We start from the raw sequence: 22,683 nt of genomic DNA on the forward strand, positions 1-22,683 counted from the left end.
GTATGTTTAAACTTGTTTTAAAGGTGTCTGCAGTACAGGTCTAGTGGATCGCAGCCTTATTTCTGAGTAAATATAATTACAATGGGGCTGTAAGACCTGACCTTTTCTGCTCAGTTTTACAACCTGGTTACGGAACTTGCCTGCTTGCTTTTTCTAGTCAATTTGAAACTCACCCCATCATCCTCAGCCGCTCTTCTCTATATTTTATTGTGATTGCACAATAAAAGCCTCATCTTGAATCATCCTAAATTCCCAGTGTGTGAACTGGGATTCCTTAGCCACCATTGCCCCATATATGCATATAGATATACTTGATTGCTAGGTTAAGTTACTGGACATGACCCTCACTCACATTATCTAGAATTCACAGGTTTGGATTTTGGTGCTTGTCTTTAAATGTCATTTGATTATGTCAGTATGATTGGCAGAGGGGTGAAATACAAAGTGGCCATATATTACAGAGACCCCTGTTTTGCCTTCAGTGTCCTTAAGTGTAGCACTTCTTTCCCATGAGAAAATCCTCCAGTTACATGGGACAAAATAAAGGGAGGGTTTCAGGAACACCATCAGGAGCGGATATAAGCCTGCTTGTACCACTCTGAATCTAGTTTGGGGATGGGGAACAGGTTCCTTCCAGTTTATGTCATTAAAAATGCAGCTTATATACTGGTGACACCATTGTCTGGGACAGCGTTCCAAGCACACAACAGGAATAGAAACCAGGAACTTAGCCAATATTTGCTTTTTTGAGACTGGTATAGTTTATAATAAAAATTGGTTATTTTATATTGTTCAAAAGGAATTCATATATGTATATTATGATATGTCATTTTATAATTGTAGATGAGTTCCTTTTAAGCAGTTACCCATTCTGGGATCAAACTAATTGATATGTCCAAGACAATACTTGGATGAATGGGAGGCAGCTGAAAATATTAACGTCTATATAAGCTGTAATGGCCCACTACTTATATATATATTCTTAGTTATATGTGCAAGTTGTTGAGTGTCACAAGTCTTACACTATACAGATACCCAAACTGATGTTTGTCAAGTCTTCACTTAGACTGCCTCTTGTTGTAAATTCTAAGTTCCACTGTTTTACTTGTCATAATCCCGTCTTCCAGGCTAGGATAGTGCTTCAGCTGTAAGAAAGAATGCACCCTTGTTCAGTAAATAGGCACTGCAAGCAACAGTTGACATTGCAAGTTGTTCTACATTTAATCTTCTCAAAAAATTATATTTGTTTGCTGTGCAAAGTAATTTTCTCCAAAGGAAAGGGAAGTAAATATTTGCAATTTTTTGTTCATGGACATATTATTCTGTGTATTATCTACAATGCATCCCATGTCTACTTAAGATTTAAAAAAAAAAAAATCTAATTTCTGTTGATCCTGCATGGAAGATCTGGAAGGTCTTTACTACTTTTGAATTTAACATATAAATAGGATTACAAATTAAGAACACAATCCTGTGGTCCCTTGGAGGATGTCCCAAAGGCTATAGGACATAGATATCCACTATTGAAAGCTCCACCAAAATCATTCCTCTGCCCTGAGGGCTCTGGCAATAGGGAATGAAAAGAAGTATGGCGGCGGGGGGGGGTGCTTTGATCTGTTGGATTCAGAGCTCTCCTGTTCTCCTGACAGGTCCACGATGAGGGTTGGGAGGGACTACCCCAGCCCTGGAATTGGCATGATTATTTTTCATCTCATTGATGGAGGATAAAATAGAAAAGGCTAGTGATGGCTGCCGACAAAGTTTTTTAAAAAGTGCAAGAGAGAAAACAACACCCTCTCCATCCCTACCTCTTCTGCCCTGGCTGGCATAAGTCCAGGAGGACTTTGAATGTGGTGTTTCCTCTGCCATGGGTTCTACACCACCTCATTGCCATGGAATTGTTCTGTTTAATTAATGCTGGAACTAGCTGTTGGAATGGGTGATCAGTTGTTACCAGCATTTCTAGCGTGTGAATATATCTGCGCATCAGACCTGATATTAATAAAACTTTTGATAACTTTTTAATGTAAACTGAAATAAACATTTAAAATGAATCATAGATCTTTAGGGTGAATCTTTGATTACGTTCCATATTTAGAGGTACTACCCCTTTGACTTAAAGATACTGGGTACAAACAACAGGGGAGGACAGTGGCCTTCATGTCCTGCATATGAACTGTCCATGAGCATCTGACTGCTGCTGGAAACAGAATTCTGGGGTAGATGGACCACTATGAAAAAGAGCCTAGATCAAAGATATAATGATTACTAATTATACAACTTCTAATTATATTCTATGAATATGTTCACAGCAGCTTATGGAGATGGGAGATAACCTGATCAGTCCTATTCTGCACTGCAGGTGGTGTACAGAAGTACATGCACTCTCTCTCTGTCCTTCTCGTTCTCTCTCTCTCAAGGCCTTGCCTCTCTCTAAGTGCAAAGATAGAGAAGGTAAATGAATAGAGAATTTGGGGAGATGGAGTCAATCTGAACAAGGAGGAGGAGTCTGGATATAAATTCAAGGGATAGGGGAAGGGAATAGAAAGTGAAACCAAAAGTGAACAGAACATATCCATGCAGTTCTGACTCCTGAGGGAACTTCTGCTGCATGTATCCTCCACAAAAATCCATGTGCGTGTTTTGTTAATGCTGTTTGTTTATTCGTCTTGTTAGTTTTCTTCAACAATCTTATTACTACAATTTAAAAGCCTGTTTGGTGGTAGTGATTCTGGCACATCGTGCCAAAAATATCATGATTAATTGAACAGTTGAAGCTGGTTCATCTCCTGAATGACTTCAGAAGTTCATTCTGCTTTAGTACTAAAATGACCACATTATCAACCCATTTTTTATGAAAATTAATCTGAAAAGAATTCGGAATAATTGCTTAGTGTATACCTACCTTCTAATGAAACTTACATTTCTGAATATGTATTAAGGTGATATTAAACAATAGTGTACTTTTGCTTAAAAAAAAAAATTATGATGATTAAATAGAATTTTCCTCACTAGTGATCTGTGATTTAAATAATTAAAATTGAGTCTCTCAGAGAAGCAATTTAAATCATGGTAGAAATTTATTGAGTTTTCAATGCGATGTAGAGAAATGTATGGAAAGATTTATTTGCGTGATTTGACAGACTTACTGACTCGGATGGGCTTCATCAGACTGAATGATGTTATATGTCCCTAATGATCTTTTTGCTCTATCGCATAAGACTGTTACCCTTTGTATGATCCCAATTTGTTGTTTGTTGGTTATGTTCAGTTTTTGCTATTTGTACCCAAAATTTATGCAATACAAATTAAAAAAAATAAAATCCACCAGTGAATGGATCTTCCATTTGTAATACTCCAATTCAAAGGCTTACTAACAGAAAATGCTACCTTGAAATGTTTTAAGGGATTTTATACTATTTTTCTCAGAAAAAGACTTTGTGGAACCCAACCTAAACTAGTCCTAACTTTTGGTTTTTCATCTAGTTTTCATATCTCTCACACCCTGCCTTTGGAAGTTAATTAGTGCAGTTAATATTGGCCACCAGAATTTATTGGGTTAGAATAATATTTTGTTTGACCCTGTGTGGCATTCCTACTTAGTGAGTACTGGGACAGAATGCATGCAACATTAAATGCAATATGGCATTTTTAAGAACAACCTTGCTGGTTGCCAATTGGATCATAAGTTCAACTAGTTCAGCATCCTATTTCCAATAGTGCCAAGCCACAAGCCTCTGCGAAGCCCATACGCAGGCCTGAAGACAATAGTCCTACGTACTGTTTGTTTCCAGCATTTAGAATTCATGATACTTAAACAAAGGTTCTATTTATGTATAATGAGTAGTAGCTATTGATTGGCAATACTCTATGTGAATTTGTTGTATCCTTTTTTAAAAGCCATATAAGGTACTGGCCATCACATATCTTACTGAGTTTTGTAATTTCGAGTATAAATGGTGGGTTGTAAATAATTTGAAATTCAGATGTTGAATACAAACAACTGATGTGTGCTGTTTGAGGTCTTCTGTGTGTTTGTGAATAATTCTGAATATGTTTCATTTTTAGATTCAACAACTGGAGGTGCTGCTGCTTCAAATTATGCAAATTCCACTTGGGGTCCTGGATCCTCCTCCAACAGCACCAATGCCAACCCAACTCACGTCTGGGACAAGGTGATTGTAGACGGGTCTGACATGGAAGAGTGGCCTTGTATTGCCAGCAAAGATACTGAGTCTTCTTCCGAAAACACCACAGACAACAACAGTGCCTCGAACCCTGGTTTGGAGAAGAGCACTCTGCCAGGAAGCACCACTAGCAGCAAAGGAAAAGGAAACCAGTGCCAGTCTGGAAGCTCTGGTAACGAATGTAATCTTGGGGCCTGGAAATCTGACCCTAAAGCTAAATCTGTTCAATCTTCCAATCCTGCAGCAGAGAGTAACAGTGGTATAGCAAGCTGGAGGAACTTGAGCGGACAGGACAGAATTGGGCCCAGCCCTGGCTTCAGCAACTTTAACCCAATTAGCAACCCATCTGCTTGGCCAGCACTAATTCAAGAGGGCAATTCAAGGAAAGGGATTTCGGAATCTGATAATGGTGGCTCCAATGCACAGATTAGTACAGCAGGTCAGAATTCTAGGGAACAGCAGTCAAAGATGGAAAATGCGGGTGTTAACTTTGTCTCTGGCAGAGAACAGGCTCAAATTCACAACACTGATGGACCAAAAAATGGAAACACTAACTCCTTGAACTTAAGTTCACCAAACCCAATGGAGAATAAGGGAATGTCCTTTGAAATGGGCTTTGGGAACTCCTCCAGGAGCACTGATGCCCCTTCACAAAGCACTGGAGAGAGAAAGACTGGGAGTGTTGGGTCTTGGGGTACAGTTAGGGGGCCTTCTGGAATGGACAGTGCTTCTGGTCAAAGCAATTCTGGAAATCATGGGAACAATGGAAAGGATAGGGAGGACTCGTGGAAGGGAGCTTCTGTTCAAAAATCTAATGGGTCAAGAAATGATTCTTGGGATAACAGTAACAGGTCTACGGGTGATGGGTCTTGGACCATTGGCCCTCAACACTCTAGTGAAAGCAAATGGAGTGAAGGGAACAAAATGACATCAGGGGTGTCTCAGGGAGAATGGAAACAGCCGTCTGGGTCTGATGAACTGAAGATTGGAGAATGGAGTGGTCCAAACCAACCAAATTCTAGCACTGGAGCATGGGACAATCAAAAGGGCCACCCCCTTCCTGAAAACCAAGGCAATTCCCAAGCTCCCTGCTGGGGAAGATCTTCCAGCTCTACAGGAAGTGAGGTTGGAGGTCAAAGCACTGGAAGCAACCATAAAGCAGGAAGTAGTGATAGTCACAATTCTGGACGTCGATCATATAGGCCTACACATCCTGATTGCCAGGCAGTCTTGCAAACTTTGTTGAGCAGGACTGATTTGGACCCCCGAGTGCTTTCAAATACTGGCTGGGGTCAAATTCAAATCAAGCAAGATACTGTTTGGGATATAGAAGAGATGCCAAGGGCAGAGGGAAAGGCTGATAAAGGAACTGAGGGGTGGGAGAGTTCTGCCATACAGACAAAGAGCTCAGGGGGCTGGGGAGATGCACCCAGCCAAAGCAATCAAATCAAGTCTGGATGGGGTGAGCTCTCTACTCCAACAGAGTGGAAAGAGCCCAAAAACACTGGAGGATGGAATGATTACAAGAACAATTGTTCTAACTGGGGAGGAGGAAGACCAGATGAAAAAGCGATAGCATCTTGGAATGAAAATTCTAACAAGGACCCAGGATGGAATGGACGGCCACCTAATCAAGGTTGGTCTTCTGGAAAGAATGGCTGGGGAGAGGATGTTGACCAAACAAAAAACAGCAACTGGGAAAATTCAGGAAACAAGTCAATGTCAGGTTGGGGTGAAGCTGGTCAAAATGAGATTGGGACTTGGGGTAATAGTGCAAATGCGAACTGTTCTTCAAAAGGAGGGTGGGATAATAATAAAAGAACTCCAGCATGGAATGATACTGGTAGACAACCCAATACCTGGAATAATCAGCAGCAGCAGCAGCACCATCAGCAGTCAGAGGCTCCTGGTTCCTGGGGCCCCCCACCACAGCCTCCAGGTAATGCGAGGCCACCCAATCCTAACTGGAACAGTGGGCCACAGCCAACTGCCTCAAAGGATGAGGAACCTAGTGGCTGGGAAGAACCATCCCCCCAATCAATAAGTCGTAAAATGGATATTGATGATGGCACTTCAGCATGGGGAGACCCCAGCAGTTACAACTACAAGAATGTGAACCTGTGGGACAAGAACTCACAAGGTGGACAAGCTCCACGAGAACAGAGCCTCCCTACTCCAAGGCCTAGCAAAGTAGCAACCTCAGGTATTTTGCTTAATTTTCTTGTTCATTATGGTAGAAACTGATTACTACAAAACTAAACATAGTAAGAGGATAATCTCCAAATCTGGAGCTAGGTCTGTGCATTAAAACTTCCTATTAAGACACACGTTCATACACACATGAATACTTAAAAGTGCTCTTGAGATAAGTGAGCTTAGAACAGAGAAATTGAGTTGTTTGTCTTATGCTGCTTATAAAATGTTCACTATTCATACATAAGGCTGTTTGCCTGATGTGACAGGAAATGGAGTGGAATGTTCTAAGGAATAATGTGACACAGAATGATCTGATACCAGTATTGCTCCAGATCCTCATCTAGATGCCAATACAGGAGGGTTGTGGAACCTCCCACCTGTGGAGGTTCTGCATCCAGTACATCGAGCTTCCTTGGGTTCCTCAGGGGGCAGGGCTTAGCCTCTAAGCCCCACCCCCTGAAGGAATCCCCCCCCCAGTAATTCCTGCTGTCATCTCCAAACTGAGACCAGAGATAAGAGTGGGGATTCCCCTGTGCATGGCTCCCACTCCCAATTGGAACCCCCACTGTTATCAGATTGGAGATAAGAGCAGGGATGCAGGTGGTGGGGACTTGACCAGCACTGGGAGGAATGACTGCTCTTCCTGGTGCTGGCTGAGTCCCTTTGCACGCTGAGCAGAAGGCTTCTGTGAGTAAAAGGTACTGAAGGAATTGAATTCAGTTCCCCTGAGTGGTGCTTTCAAAGCTAGCTATCCAACCAGTCTACTGATACATACACTTATCTTTGGATTGGAGAACTTGTCTGTGAAGATGCATCGCTATCAGTGATAATGATTTTGCCAGACAATCTGGCTTTATGAGTACTTATAATCTCGTTTTCTTAAATGCATAGCTTCATCTACAGGCAGCATTTGGTCTGCAGTTCATTTAAATAAACAAATGTGATTTGTTCATTGTACAGATTATCTAATTTTGTCTTAAATTGTTTGGATTTCCAGATACTAGAAGGGGGGTTATTCAGTAGCATTATGTTAAAGGTCATTTAAAGGGGCGTGACACGTTGTCCTGAAGCCCGATATATTGAAGCACCGAGGGCTCCTTCTGTCTTGCAAAGGGTTCTGGGGAAGGGTGATCTGCATCAGAGAAGGGAACTAAGGGAAGGGAATGCTTATCCTTCCCCTCCCATCACACCCTCCACCACACACGCTGACCTGGTTCACATGATCACCACAGCCCACTGTGGCTTATTTAATCCATGGTGGGTTGCAGCACATGCCAGTGGCCATTTTGAATATTCAAGCCATGATGTGCAGTCACCATGGCTTATCATGTCATCCGAACCTGGCGAGGGTGGGTTGTTGATATGGTTAATAAACCACCCACAACCTATGGGTGGTTTTTAGTTAGCCACCCCAGCCGCCTACCCTTGCTGACATAATAAGCCTCGGTGACCACCTGCCATGTCTTGAATATTCAAAATCGCTGTCAGCACACACCGCAACCCACTGTGGTTTAAGCCACAGTGGGCAGCAACGATCGTGTGAACTGGCCCACACACTCACACTGTTTCCTAGCAAAGTGTGGGTAACAGTTTGTTACACATTGCTGCAGTATTTCTTTCCTTGCCCTTTAGTATATTGAGCCTCTGATTATTAATTGAGAGAACTTGCATTGGGGGGTAGGATTAGATTACTCTTAATACAAATGACACAGTGCTATTTGAGTACTTTCTTTGGGCACTAAGAATCAAATAGCATAAGATACAGAACAAATACTAAAGCATGAAATATGACAGAATGGGGTCAGGTATATAGCAAAACGTAGCTTTTTTCCCCAAGTGATGCCGTGCTAAATGCCTGAAAGCCTCTTCAGTTCATAAAAAGTGCATAATGAAAACTCTTTCTATATGAAGTCTGGAACAAAAGCACACCTCCAGCTCCAGATAATGGTACAGCTGCTTGGGGTGAACCAAATGAAACCAGTCCTGGATGGGGTGAAGTTGATGATGCAGGGGCTTCAACCGGTTGGGGAAATGGACCCTCCAGTGTAGCAAATGCCATAAAACCTAGTAAGTACCTGTCATAAAAAGTACTAATATAAAAAGTACCTGTCAGATTCCATTTCTGTAACAATTGTATTTATTGATAAAATATCTACATGCTTTGTAATTTTTCTTATGACATGTACATGCTTTATTGTAAAATGCTATAAATTTGAATGTACTGCTTAAAAAGTGTTAAATTTTTATAAAAGGTTTAAAAATAAATCCAAAGTATGGTTAATATTTGCAGACTCAAGTAAAACAATACCTTTCTTAGGACCAACCAATGTGCCTAAAGCAGTATGGAAGTTTTTGATTTGCACAGAACTGTTCTTCAGGCTGGAGTTTCAGATTTTTAACAGGGATTTTAAAATGTTTCTGAATCAAAGTATGGTATTAAGCCCTTGCCTGGAGTTTATTTCAGTGCTAACATTGTAATAGAGGAAATTTAAATGCTAACACAAGAGTGGGCAACTTGGGGCCTGTGGCCTGTATGTGGCCCTTACCTCCCCCCCCCCCCAGCAGCCCCTATCATACTGCCAAATTTGGTACCAGCAGGGGGGGTGGGTTAATGAAAAAAAATGCCACTTTTAGAGCTACGAGGTGCAAAAAGGGTCACATTTAGCTTGCAAATAAGTTAATATAACCCTTTGAGTAGCATGAGAATGCTTTGCTGACAGATTTTGGCAGCAAACTGCTATAAACACAAATTAGGCATCCAGAAACGTAAAGATCTTAAACAAAGTGACACAAAGGACAGAAATCAGTTCTCCCAACTTTTCAAGACAAGGCCTTCCTTGTTAATTTTCAAAACGGATGAGGGCATGTGGTGTGGTTTGAAGAGGTCCTTGTATTACAAATTTGAAATGGACCAAGAGTTATCACAAATGTGTGTCTTGCTGGAACAAGCTTGGGTAAATCTTGCCCTCTGTGCAGGTGTTCAGATGATCTCGTAGGGAGAAGAAGCCATCATGGCTTCTTCCCCTCCCTCGTGTGCTGTGTGCATGACTGTGATTTGCATAGTTCCCAGTGATGTAGGGCGGATTGTTGTGTCGTCTGAACCCAGCATGCGGCACAGCAGCGGTGGCTTCGTACCCACCCTACAACCCCCTACTGCAAGTGCCAACAACACGCTAACCTGTACTGCATTGCGGGGAATTAAGCAAATGGTGGTCGCACATGTGGCACATGCGGAGGGGTGGGGGGAGCCACGATTGCAATTGTTTCTTCTCCCTGTGCAATCATCCAAACCCAATCTATATCTGAACAGTAAGCAATTAACACTGAATGCTGTTTAACTCTGGAATGGCCTTTCTTTTCCTACACTTTATAATACTACAGATGTGACAAGTTTCAATAGAATAACCATCTCAGTCGCCCTGGCTTTCTTGTATCATTCTGCACCTTAGTTGCCAGATAAGCTTATGTTTATGGCTTCAGCTAGGGCTATTGCAAAGTATCTGCAGTGTGGAGTTAATAAAAACCATGCTTGGTGAATTCCATACTGTGCCTTTTTGCCAAGATGGCAGTCAGACTGATTCTCATCTCAAGAACTATTACTGTTCCTTTCTATGGTTCTGTAGTAATCAAACTTATGGCAAGTATTTTAAGTTTGGAAGCAACATTTTGCTTTTTATTTTCTTTGCTGCAACTCTTGTATATGTTAATTAATAACTATTTTGTTCTGATCTGGCAAAGACTCAAATATGCTTACCTTATTCCATGTTAATAATGCCTTAATCCTTTTGGTCAAAGCACTGAAAAGAGTATTGTAGTAATAACCCTCTTGGAAAATTATGTGATTAGAAAGTGGAAGCTGACAGACTTACACCTCAGTAATTTGGATGTATCTCTAAAACTAAAGTAACTTTCTGATTAATTATTTATTCAGTAGGTGACTGCAGTCCTACTAATTTATAGTATATGGGGGTAGACTTTGTTCCAGCACTAGAGCTGTTGTACCTTCGCAAAGATAGAGGTTAACTTTAGAAAACTCGTTGGGTTTAGAGTCAATAAAAGCCAAATTGAGCCAAATTACTTAATTGGACTGCTGGATGTTTTACTTTCTTAAGTGGTGGAAGATCTGGATGACATATGATTTACTGTCTTCTTCTGTCAGTTCTCAAATTACCTTCTTGGACAACTTAATTTAGTCTTCAGAGTAGATATACAGGAAACCAGGTTTTGACCAAAATGCACAGGATAACTAAAATACATAGCTTTAACAGTTAAAGGTTAAAGAATCAAGACAGTCATGTTTACACCTTTAAGCATTTCATATTGGGTAGCTAGTGTCTGAGAAATAATGGCCTCTCAGTAATCAGAATTACACATTTTATTCTTGGGCATAAACATGGGTGGGTTTTTGCCTCTATTTGGGCAGAAAAACATCATGATTAATATTGGGTTTTCATTGGATATTGATGACCTTTTATAGAATTGTAAAGCCTCATTAGCACATTTAATGGAACACAAATTTTAAGCCTACTAATCAAGCATTCTTGATGCTTTATGGCAATAATACATTAGTACCATATGCAGTATACACATCGTGATTATATGTGTACCTTACTTTTTCAGAACTTTGCCTTTTGTGCACATTCTCAATTTCTATGCACCAAATACATTCTAATCTTAAGTAATTAAATGATTATATGGGGAAAGTGCAAAAATCAATTTTAGGTGATAAAATAAAGGAGTGGAGAGATGAACAGCATAGTAGGTACTAAAGGAATGGAAAATATATTTAGCCAGTGAAGTGGAGGCTGAGCTGCAGATTAGCTGGCAAGACTAGATTGTTATTAGAGTTTGAAGACTGTCTCATAATATACAAGAATTCTTTCTGTTGGCTTTAGTGGATGAAATGATTAATGTATTAGAACACTGATTTTTTAAAAAAGTTATAGTGCCCAGTATTATACCTCTCTGTGCTTACATGCTGTTGTGTAGAATTTGACTACAGATTAGCCATTATTCTTTTATCTAATTACTTTAACAAATAGGGCAGCCTTTTCGTATTTCTGTGTGGTTAGTTTCCAGCTTACCTTTCTGACCATTCTCCCTTTAAGTGGAAGTAATGCACTTCAATAGAAACCGTATCTTGGATACTGTAAAATGAGGGACTTCCCCACCCCCAAATAGTTAAGTTATAGCAAAGTACTGCAATAGAACATAAAGCCGAAATCTGCTTCTGTTTGTTCACCCCCAAAACCTTATGGGTTGTATCCAGTGTTAGTCTAGCCTACGTCCCATTCATTTCACTAGGTCTCCTCTAAGTAGGACTAGCATTAGATACAACCCAATGTTATGATACTTTGTCTTTTTGTTAGTATTTTCTGATTAGGCATGAAGAAGGCTAGGCTGCAATCCTGTGCAGACTTTCTTGGGACTTAGCGGGACTTACATCCATTGATTTTGGTATATAGTATAATAACATTATTTCTTTTGATACTTGTGGTTAACTTTTGACAATATTATATTTCCCATCAAAGGTTCCAAACCACCTCAGGATGGTTGGGGAGATAATGATGGGCCAGTATCAGGAACACGGCATTCCAGCTGGGAAGAGGAAGAAGAGGGAGGAGTCTGGAACACAGCAGGCTCTCAGGGAAGCAGTTCCTCCCATAATTCAACAAGCTGGGGACAAGGAGGAAAGAAACCACAAATTAAGGTGAGAAACTGCTGATATGATACAGTGGGCCAGTTCGTACAACATGAAAGCCCACTGAGGGTTATTTAACCCGTGGTGAGGCTGTGGCACGTGCAGGGTGCATGCGAACACCATTTTGCATATCCAGCCCCTGCTCAGGGGTTGCCACGTCATGCAAACCTGGCAAGGGTGTGTTATGCGAGGGTTAAACAACCTTCCCATAGTTAAACAACTTTGCCATAACCCTAGAACAGACTATGGGTTATGTGACGGTTGTTTAACCCTCACATAAGCCATGCTTGCCAGGTTCTCACAACACAGCAACCCCAGAGCAGGAGTTGGATATGCGAAGTGATACCTGAAGGTGTTGTGGTTTAAACCAGCAATGAGCCAGTGCCATGTCTTGCAAACCAGGTCAGTCTTTCACTAGATAAATTAATATATCAAGCCTTTCTCTTGGCTGCTAGTAACAAAGAATCTTAATCATGTAGCTTTGCCAGTATTGAAAGGTGCTTTGTGTAGTGACTGATTTTTACTGTTGAATGTAGTGCATCATCAGTGTCTGCAAAAGTCCTCAAGCATGAAAGTTTTAGAATCATTAGAGCATGCATCTTGGCAATAAATGCTGCAGAGCTGCTTACTGTTCCCCTTGCTGACATCTTTCTCACAGGCTTCAGTGAATTCTTATAGCCCAGGGCTTGGTCTGAGGGCACATGATGCAGCTATCTTGCTGAAACTAAGCAGGGCTGATCTGGTCAGTGCTTGGATAGGAGACAGCCTCAGAACCCCACATGCACTACATTCAGCTCCAGAAATTTATAATCTGCCCCATCTTCCTAAAGCTTAGTGAGTGCCTTAAGTTTAAAAATTATGATAGTAACACCATTCTAGTAATTCTGCTTAGTATTTAAATAATCCTTCTAACCAAACCCCTGTAAGGTAGGCCCCTGTACTACAGATGGGGAAACTTTGACTTTAGTAGCTTGTTTAAGACTTGCTTGGTTTCTGTTTATGACAGCTGAGATTTGAACCAGGAAATTCCATATTTTAGCCCCCGTTTTAAATTGCTGTGCCATATAAGGTTATTTATATTGAAGCTTCTGTAGCCAAGGATGTAATGAAAAAATGGTGAAATAGAAACTGATCAATTGTCTCTTTGCTTTTAGTGTTCGTTAAAAGGTGGAAGTAATGATTCATGGATGAATACTTTATCTGATCAGATTTCAAATATGGGATTGCTGGTGAGACTTCCTTTAAATGTCATGATTATATTCACAAAAAAAGTTTACTAACAAATACATGACAGGTTTATAAACAGTCACCTGTCTGGGCACCTGTGGTGACCAGGCAGGAAAACTTTTGTAAACTGGATGAGATGAGGTTGCTTTTTCAGTCAGGGCATTAATTTGGTTCAAATGGCGACCATACACTAATAAAAAACGTGTAGCCTCATTTGAGAGACTTACTTATGAAAAAAAATTAATGGATTTGCCTGCTTCATTGTTGTTATTTGTTTATATACTACTGTTTATATGGCACTTTGCAAAGAACAGGTTTGACAGGTCTCTACCGACTGTTATCCTGCAATGATCCCAATCTGCTGCCTGTGACAAGGGGCTCACCTTGTCTCATGCATACTAAACAAACAAAAACAAGATGTTCACCTGCTTGCAGATACCCTGCAAATAATTCAACTGTACAAAACATTCCAGTTCATAGAGGATTTGGCTGCAGTTGTATGCACGCTTTCATGGGAGTAAGTCCCATTCAGCTCAACAAGACGCGCTTCTTGTAAATGTGCATAGGATAGATTATGTGATTGTGGGGGGAGAGAAGAGGGTGATGGTACTTCAGTAAATAAAAACAGTTCAGTTGCACACTAACATTTTATTCATTACCTAACTCAATCATTGCAAGATGAAGAAAATTTGTAAAGGGCTGCCGGAGCATTGCTAAGTGGTACAACCTCCCCCTGCATTCTCACAGATAGCACAAAACATCCCTCCTGCCTCCACCTCATGGAAGCAACCCCCTGATGCTTCCATTGCTCAGCATCTTACACAATTGTTCTTTCCCTCCAGACCCAAGGCAAATGCATACTGGGGCTGTAAACGGCTTAATTTTTCCTGCTCCTCACCTGTTAAGCTGCACCAAGCACAATTCTCTTCCTAATGCAAATCACCATGAACGCAGGATTTGAACCTACATTCCCCTGCTGCTATTGCTGCCGAATGCAAATGCTGCTCTATCCACAAGCCTTGTTTTAGGGCATGAAGTGTCTGGATGTTATATGTAATTAGGCACTTCTGAACCCATTGTCATTTAGCTCCAAGGATTCTAAATCCTGGACCAAAGTATCTACTCTTGGCGAAGTGACAAGTACCTTTGTTGAAGTCTTGAGTAGGGTATTGAGACAAGCAGCTTATTCCAAAGGTTTCTTCTTCCCTTTTGGGGAAGGATTTGAAGGAAGTAAAGGAGCAGTGGCTCAGGTGTGCACATGGTGATTTCCAGTTTGTGTATTTCCAGTCTGCAAAGATTTCAACAGCTTTGGAATGTTTGCCTAAAATTTTGGGCAGTTTCGAATGTTTGTGAGTTGTGCTGATGGCAAAGTCCCATCTTTTGTTTTTTTAATACCTGCTTTGGTGTATCTGAAATCCAGTTGAAAACAGTAATAAATATTGTTTATTTAATACCTAGCTTAGATCTGAGAGAGTATTGTCTGTACATTTCTGTTTGGTGGGAATTAGTACAGGATCACAGTTGGAAGCTCTAAGCTTTGCTTCTAATATTGGTGGCCATACCTGACACAGGCTGGGCCTGAGCTACTGTCAGTGTCTGAGGAGGGGACAGGAGCAAGTCCCTGGGCGGGTTTGCACATCACTTTAAGCCATAGTGGTTTATAAACTACTCACATGATTGGACAAATAAGCTACACAGAGTAGTTTATTTCCCCCCACCCTCTGTAGTCCTCCCTCTCGTCCAGGATGGTATCCCAGCTTCCTTTGCACTGGATACCATTCCCTGCTGATCCTCATGCTGCAGCTACATCACGTTCCTCTCTCGAATTGGCCAGCTGCGTGCTAGGGGACATCTTCTGCCACTTCCTAGCACCACCATCACCCCACCCAAGCTGCGCCACACTGCTCTCCACTGCCCCAGTCCCCAGCTGGATTTCCATGCTTCTCCCTTCCCCCCTGCGTGCTTGCACCCCCACCGCCATCGCCCCACCCAGCCCGCGGTGCTCTTCACCTCTCCCCGCACCGCCCTTTCCCCCTGCCCACCTGCACCAAAAAGGGGGGTGGCGGCTCTAAACCCTTGGAAGTTTGCAGGAATGGGACAAAATTTCATATAGAGGTTTCCCTTGTAGGAAGGCACCCGATGCACAACCTAAACCTTGCGCAATTACAAATACATGGAGAACTCTTTGCTTGGGATATGGAAGACCTTTTGTGTCCCAGTCTCAGAATGGTAAATTAGATATTGTAGTACTGCGATAATGCTTATGGTAACCCTTGAGGGTCGCCCAGAGTTTGGTAGCAAGCAGCATGTAAATTTCAACCTGAACTCCAACATGGTAGGTTGTACTCTTCCAAAGTTATGAGAACGTCCTGTCCGAGATTGCCAGGAGAATTATTTGGCAGCATATTTTAAGAATAGATGTGTCTTCAGGATGAAGTAACATTCTGGCCGCTCTTCTCAGAATATTATCCCTTGACCACAGAAACATAAGAACAGAGGTTTGTTTCCAGAGCAGCTGTCCAGTTATCTTTCTCTGGGCAATTGGTTCCTGTGTGTAAGTGGCATTTATAATAAGCTGTGTTCAAGGTCAGTTCAGTGCTCCATTTCTTAGTTCTGTTAGATTGGCTCTCTACTCTCACATATGCATGGGCTTTTTCTTTCAATTCTGAACTTGTTGGAACAAGAAAATACATTTTTGCAAAATTGTCCCAATCTAGAATTTCCTAAGAATTTGTATGGTTTTTTTTCTTTTCCAGAATCAAACTGAGGACACTCCGGGTAATAAGATGGACTTATCAGTAGGTGTGTATCTAATAAGGCACTTGGTTTATGATTATATGTATAGCTTTTTAAACATTATAGCTGAGCAGTATGATGAGGTCTTTTTCTAGAGGATTTTTGAATGATTACGAATCTTTTATGTAATTTGGCAAGGAGTTGTAGTGGTGGGGAGCAAGAAAAGAAAGGAAGGTCTGAGTGGGATGGAGGAAAGGGGCTTAAGAGTCTAGTTGCTGTGTGTGTGCATTGATAAGGTGACAGTCCTTGAGCACAGCTTCTTTGTGATAACTGGGTTTCATCCTGCTGGACAGTACATAAAGATTCTTGCATTTCTAGGGGAAATGGTAAAATATAGGTTCACTATCCGGATAAAGAAATAACTGCTTTGGGTGTAGTACACAGAGAAAATGCTTTTAAGATGCTTCCTGGATGTGCAGGCATGAGAGCATAGTAGGGTTGTTGCTGTTTTCTCAAAAGCTAGAGCTAACACAAACAGCTACCCCTGCTTGTATTGACAATCTCAATAAAATTATAGTATTTGTTTTTCCTCCCAAGATGCTGTCTAAATTCTCGGTCTGTTAGGACTGTAAGCATGCTTTGTGTATGCATGGGTATGAATTAAAAATATTTCATTTAGTAGTTTTCCAGTTATTGCCACAACCCTATAACAGCAGTTGACGTGGATACTTCAGTTCCCACTTTTTCCCTCAGGTGGCCTCCAGGATAAGAAGTTTGATGTGGACAAACGAGGCATGAATCTTGGGGACTTTAATGACATAATGAGAAAGGGTCGGTCTGGTTTTCGTCCTCCTAATTCCAAAGACATGGGAACCCCAGACAGTGGGCCTTACTTTGAAAAGGTGAGACAAATTTCCCTGTTAAGAATCTACTATAAAACCTGCTGCTTTTTCTAGATATAATTTAAGCATTCCATATCTGTGAACATGAAGGCAATGTTTTAGTACAAGAAATTGGCTGGGGGAGGATGGTGCTTTAGTGGAGTCAGTTGGAGGAATGAATGAACTATTGGTGGAAATACGAAATACAGTGATGAATTGAACATACGGATAATCTTTGGGATAATGATTATTACTTTAGAAAAACATTTCTCATGAAGATTACTCAGTCATATGGGTTTGTTGAAAAGATGTTAATTCTTATTCTGAATATAATGGGCAGTAAGTATCATATGCTGCCGTCAGGACCCACTGATTCTTTAAGAGCTAGCAGTTCTTAAAACAATTTAAAAAAAACCTAGCAGAAATACTTGTTCTGGAATAGGGCAGATCAGTGGAGCTTGCAGAAGGAAGCACTGCTGACCTGACCCAATCTGGAAATGAGCATTTCTACACGTTTCCAGGGTTCCTTTATGAAAAACAAACTCCTCGTGCTAGCAGTGGGTCCTGCTGGTGCAGAAGCAGAACTGCAGTACTGGATAGTGCCCATTGTATAGTTCCATCATCTGTTTCAAACATTCAGTGGCTCTCTGATAGATGCAATCCGAACTTGTTTAAAAAATACAATCATGGTGAAACAATAGTTTTAATATCTGCCAATTTGCTACGTTATATTCACTGACTAATCATTTCCCCTGTGACATTATATACTGCAATAGCGTAATACTCCTCTAAATGGCTGCTCTTTATATTAATATTTATATTAATTTAGAGCACCATCTTAACTTCAGTATATTACAAAGTGTGCTGTCTTCGTGGTCTTTGTGCAATCTCACAGTCAGTTTCTGTGCATGCACAGATCATCTGTAAAACTATGTAGGACTTGAATCAAGGAGATGGCAACATTTGCCTTTTCCTCACTTGTAGAGCAGATTGGCCTCTCCACGTAAGATATGAACTGAGTACCAGTTCAGTTCTCTTTAGAGTTGTGGATGCCCAAGGAAAAATGGAAAGTGGGGTGTGTTTATTTATTTGAGGCATGAAATGAAAGAAAAAACGGGAATTTTCGGGAAAGTTGAAAAACTTGTTATGAAATATCTTCTTTTGAAGAATGAAAATACTTTTTGAAGTAGCTTTAAAAATAATAGTTACAGCTAATCACGCTGCTATACAACTCTTTAGATCAGTATACAAATATAAAAATATTAGTGATAATATTATTGCTACAGCATTTGATTGGATTACTTAACAAGCAACATTCTTAGGGTTTGATATTGGAAATACAGAACATCTTCAGATATTTCAATTATTTGGTGCAAGAGGAATGCAATCTTGAAGTCTGCCAGTCATCATATTGCTCTGGCAATATGGTGGCAAGGCCTTTATACAACAAAGCCTCATGCATTTCACTTGATTCAGGTTCCTCCACCTTGTACATCAGTAACTTGTGGCCCTCCAGATGTTTTGGCCTAAAACTCCCATCAACCCTAGCAAGTGAAGCCCAGGGTGAGAGATGATGAGAGGTGTAGCCCAAAACATTGGAGGGCCACAAGTTGCCCACCCTGTTCTACATGAAATGAAAATTATGCAAAGTCAGTTAAAAAACTAACGTGAAAAGAGTTGGAGAAGTTTGTTTCATCTTCATTTTCTGTAGTCCATGAAGCTCAAAGTGAAAGTATAAAATAAGAAGCTCCGTATCTTTTAGACATTGGCTCAGATTAGAAAAATAAATGAGTCATGCTATTATGTTCAAGGACATATTATTTACTGAGGCAGAACAAGATACAATTTTATTAAGTAACAATAGATAATAACCTATCTACAATTAGTATGACACTTGTGTATGGTGAGGAAGTAACACTGAATTCGTCAGTCATGCTGTTAAAACATATAATGTATTGCTGTTCATTAATTTTACGTTATAGGAATGTTTTCTGACCTTTCTCTAAAGAATGATTTTTCACTTTCTGCGTGATAATACTGAGGTCTAAATAATCTTTCCAAGCTCAGATAATAAAACTTTCATTTTGTCTACCACAATGCTCATGGTTCTATTTTTCTCTATCCTCTCAACTGGAACAACTAAGATATCCACGGGGTTGGACTCGATGGTCTTATAGGCCCCTTCCAACCCTACTATTCCTAGATATCTTTGGGTAATTTAGGGTGCAGCTGCTCCATCTTTTAACACTGGGTATATTTGTAATTATTCTAATAAAGTGAAAGCATTTACACTTGTATATCACACAGTTCAGTTTCATGTGCTGAGTTATGCATACTCATAAAACCTAAAAAAGGTTTCTTAGAGTGCAGTCCTAATGGGATCCCCATTAGCCTCCAAACTTCTATTCAGAGTGGGAGGAGTGAAAGGCGATTTTTCCCTCCATATTCCTACTGCTCTGTATTTTAGCTGGATGGGTGATTTTGCCTGTCTAGCTGGGGCTGCACCAAGTGGGAAGGAAGGAGGCTGGGGCAGCTGGAGGATTCTTCATAAGCTGGCCACCCCAGCCTCCTCTATAAGCTCACATTTGCAAGCTTATAGAGGCGGCCGGCACGGTTCTCTCCACACGAACTGCAAGGGGGAGGGGGCAGGGAACTTGGAACTCCAATTCCGAGGTTGCTTACGACCTCGGCATTGGTAATCTGAACAATCCTATGCCACCGCCCCCCGACTCTGTCTTTGGGCCGTAGGATTGCTCTCCACATAAGTCTATAAAATCTTACTAAGAAAGTATTGCATATTTAAATTTTATTTCTAAATTTCTACTTCAAAATGTTTTTCTAATTGTCACAACAGTGCTGAGAACTTTCTGTGAAACTTGTTTCAAGAGCTTTGTTCTGTTGTCTTCCGTCTCAAGTTTTTTTCCGTTTTCTGTTTTGTTTGGTGTGGCTACACTACTTTTTTATTCTGCAGGAGGTTTTATCTCTTTTCAAGCCAATGTGTCTGTGGTACAATGGATCATGTTTTAAATGTACCATGGTTGCGGGCGTATAATCCCCACATGAAACAGGCATAACCATTGTTTAATCTTTTTAGGGCAGCCTTTCTCATGCTCAGCATTCTCCTGGTGCCCTCTAGGATGGTGGTGATGGGAGTTGTAGTTTAACACATGTGGAGGGCACCAGGTTGAGGACAGCTGGTTTAGGGGGAGGAACACAATGTCTGTTGGTGTTTTCATTGCCAGAATCTACAAAATAACCCTCTAGGATTTGTTCATCTAGGCTAGCCTTCCCCAGCCTGGCACCCTCCAGATGTTTTGGACTACAACCCCCAGCAATTTCCATCCATAGGCCATGTTATCTAGGGCTGATGGATATTGAAGTCCCAAACAGGGAGGTTACCAGGTTGGGGAAAGATGGTCTAGACTCTGTGCTTCATTTTGGTAGTGGAATTCAGATATCATCTCTGAGGACATGGCTTTGACATGTTAGCATTCTGAGGCTGCCTTCACATGGAACCATAAGCCAGGATTCTGGAGAGCATACTAATGCATCTAGCATGGTTAGTTTAGGCACTGCTGGTGGAAGGAGCCAAGTGGGAGTGAAAGGGCTGCAGGCACTAGCACACAGCTCGTGAATTCCAGATTCTCTGGAATTCTGCCTTATTGTTCCATGTGAATGCGGCCAGACTTGGAGGCTACTAAACTGGCCTCTCTACCATTACTGCCCACTACAGTTTTTTCTTACACTGGTGCCTGTTTGCATCTGTCTCTTAAGGCCAAACATGTGCTGGTGCTTGCTGCTAAGCATTCGGTTTAAAAGAAACACATAGGGCAGGATCCAGCGGTGTCCTACCACTAGTGGCCAGTACTGCCAATTCCTGGTGTGCATGCAGCCCCACCACTGGTGGCAGCAGCAGTGTAGCACTTCTGGGGACACGCTCCCAAACAATTGGAAATGAAAGTTTCTTGAAGGTGCAGATCACTCCTTCCAGAAACTTGCATTTCCATTCATTTGGGGGTTTGCCCCTGGAAGCTACGTCGCTACTGCTGCCAGTGGTAGGGGCTGTGTGCGCCAGGGCCAGCTGTGCACACTGGGAACCACTGTTGGATACTACCCATAACTTCAGATCCTCAGATTTCTGATGAGTGAAGGAGAAAAATAAGCAGCATGGTAGTGAAGGGGCAACCATCTCTAACTCTCGTTTCACATTGTCATCTGAGAAACCTGCTGAGGTTCCACTGATACCTATTCATATGTCTGCATATAGTCCCAAGTGTATCATTACCGAGAGACTTGCTCAATCTGAATCTGTTTAGAATATCTTGAATCTTTCCTCTGCTTGATTCATATTCTGTCTACAGTATTTAGCATGAACTTGGATGTTCAAATTCTCGGTTCCATGATGGAAAGAGAGATAGATGACACACTGTTTGGGCTGCAGCTTGTACTCAGTCACTGAACATTAGGGCGATGTTCTATTTCCTCACCAAGAGTGGGTTCTCTTGTGTAAATCACAGCTTCTCTCCCAGCATTATCCCTCTCACTGATTCCATACCTTGGGATTTAGGTCACCAGATAGATACCGCTGCAGTCATCCCTTAGTACCAAAAAGACTGGGTGAGGGGATCAAGGCGGTGGTGAACGCCTCCCTTGAGAAGGGAGTGATGCCATCAGCCCTCAAGGAGGCAGTGATAAGACCGCTCTTAAAGAAGTCCTCCTTGGATCCTCAAGTTTTCAACAACTTTTGCCCAGTCTCAAATCTGCCATTTTGGGGCAAGGTGATTGAGCGGGTGGTGGCGGTGCAGTTGAAGGCACATTTGGAAGAAACTGATTATCTGGACCCATTTCAGTCGGGCTTCAGGCCTGGGCATGGGACAGAAACGGCCTTGGTCGCCTTGGTAGATGATATGAGGAGGGCTCTGGATAGGGGTGAATGCTCCTTCCTTGTTCTCCTCGACCTCTCAGCGGCTTTCGATACCGTTGACCACGGTATCCTCCTGGACCGCCTGGAGGGCTTGGGCATTGGGGACACCGTATTGCGGTGGTTCCAGTCCTTCCTCTCCGGCAGGTACCAGAGGGTAGCACTGGGAGAGGAGGTTTCGGACCCGTGGCCACTTACTTGTGGGGTGCCACAGGGTTCCATCCTCTCCCCGATGCTATTTAACATCTATGTGAAGCCGCTGGGGGCTATCATCAGGAGGTTTGGGGTGCAGTGTCATCAATATGCGGATGACACACAGCTCTACCTCTTATTTAAATATTCACCAAGGTTAGCCGTAGAATCCCTGTCCAAATGTCTGGAGATGATGAGTGGCTGGATGGGGAGGAATAGGCTGAAGCTGAACCCCGACAAGACCGAGGTACTTTTGGTGGGAGACAAGAGGAGGCTGGGGGATGTTGACCTGGTGTTGAATTGGGTACGGCTACCCTTGAAAGAGCAGGTCCGCAGCCTGGGGGTCATTTTGGACTCCCAGCTGTCCATGGAGGCTCAGGTGTCAGCTGTGAGCCGGTCAGCGCTGTATCAACTCCATCTGATACGGCGGCTGCGTCCCTTCCTTCCCGACCATCTGCTCCCATCGGTACTACATGCCCTGGTCTCCTCTCGTTTAGACTACTGTAATGCGCTCTACGTGGGGTTACCCTTGAAGACGGTTCGGAAGCTGCAGCTGGTACAGAACGCGGCGGCTCGCCTGATTAAAGGCAGCCGCCAGCGAGATCACATCACTCCAGTGCTGAAGGAGTTGCACTGGTTACC

General features: G+C 41.9%; 1 protein-coding gene across 13 annotated transcripts in view; it reads left to right on the plus strand.

The window, feature by feature from the left end:
- The window catches only part of TNRC6B (trinucleotide repeat containing adaptor 6B), a 142,481-nt gene that overhangs the window by 84,737 nt on the left and 35,061 nt on the right, over nt 1-22,683 (plus strand). For 9 of the 13 annotated variants that reach the window (XM_084809896.1, XM_084809894.1, XM_084809897.1 and 6 more), the window contains 6 exons: nt 4,069-6,390; nt 8,295-8,450; nt 11,915-12,093; nt 13,239-13,313; nt 16,068-16,113; nt 16,801-16,949. In XM_084809896.1, coding sequence (XP_084666022.1) covers nt 4,069-6,390; nt 8,295-8,450; nt 11,915-12,093; nt 13,239-13,313; nt 16,068-16,113; nt 16,801-16,949 — 2,927 coding nt within the window. The remainder of the gene's footprint in view (nt 1-4,068; nt 6,391-8,294; nt 8,451-11,914; nt 12,094-13,238; nt 13,314-16,067; nt 16,114-16,800; nt 16,950-22,683) is intronic. The other 4 variants (XM_084809892.1, XM_084809901.1, XM_084809902.1 and 1 more) reach the window with 1 other exon arrangement.

Source organism: Heloderma suspectum, chromosome 7, assembly GCF_057233095.1.
Source record: "Heloderma suspectum isolate Gila_16-S chromosome 7, 16-S_ref, whole genome shotgun sequence".
NCBI classification, from domain to species: Eukaryota; Metazoa; Chordata; class Lepidosauria; order Squamata; family Helodermatidae; genus Heloderma; species Heloderma suspectum.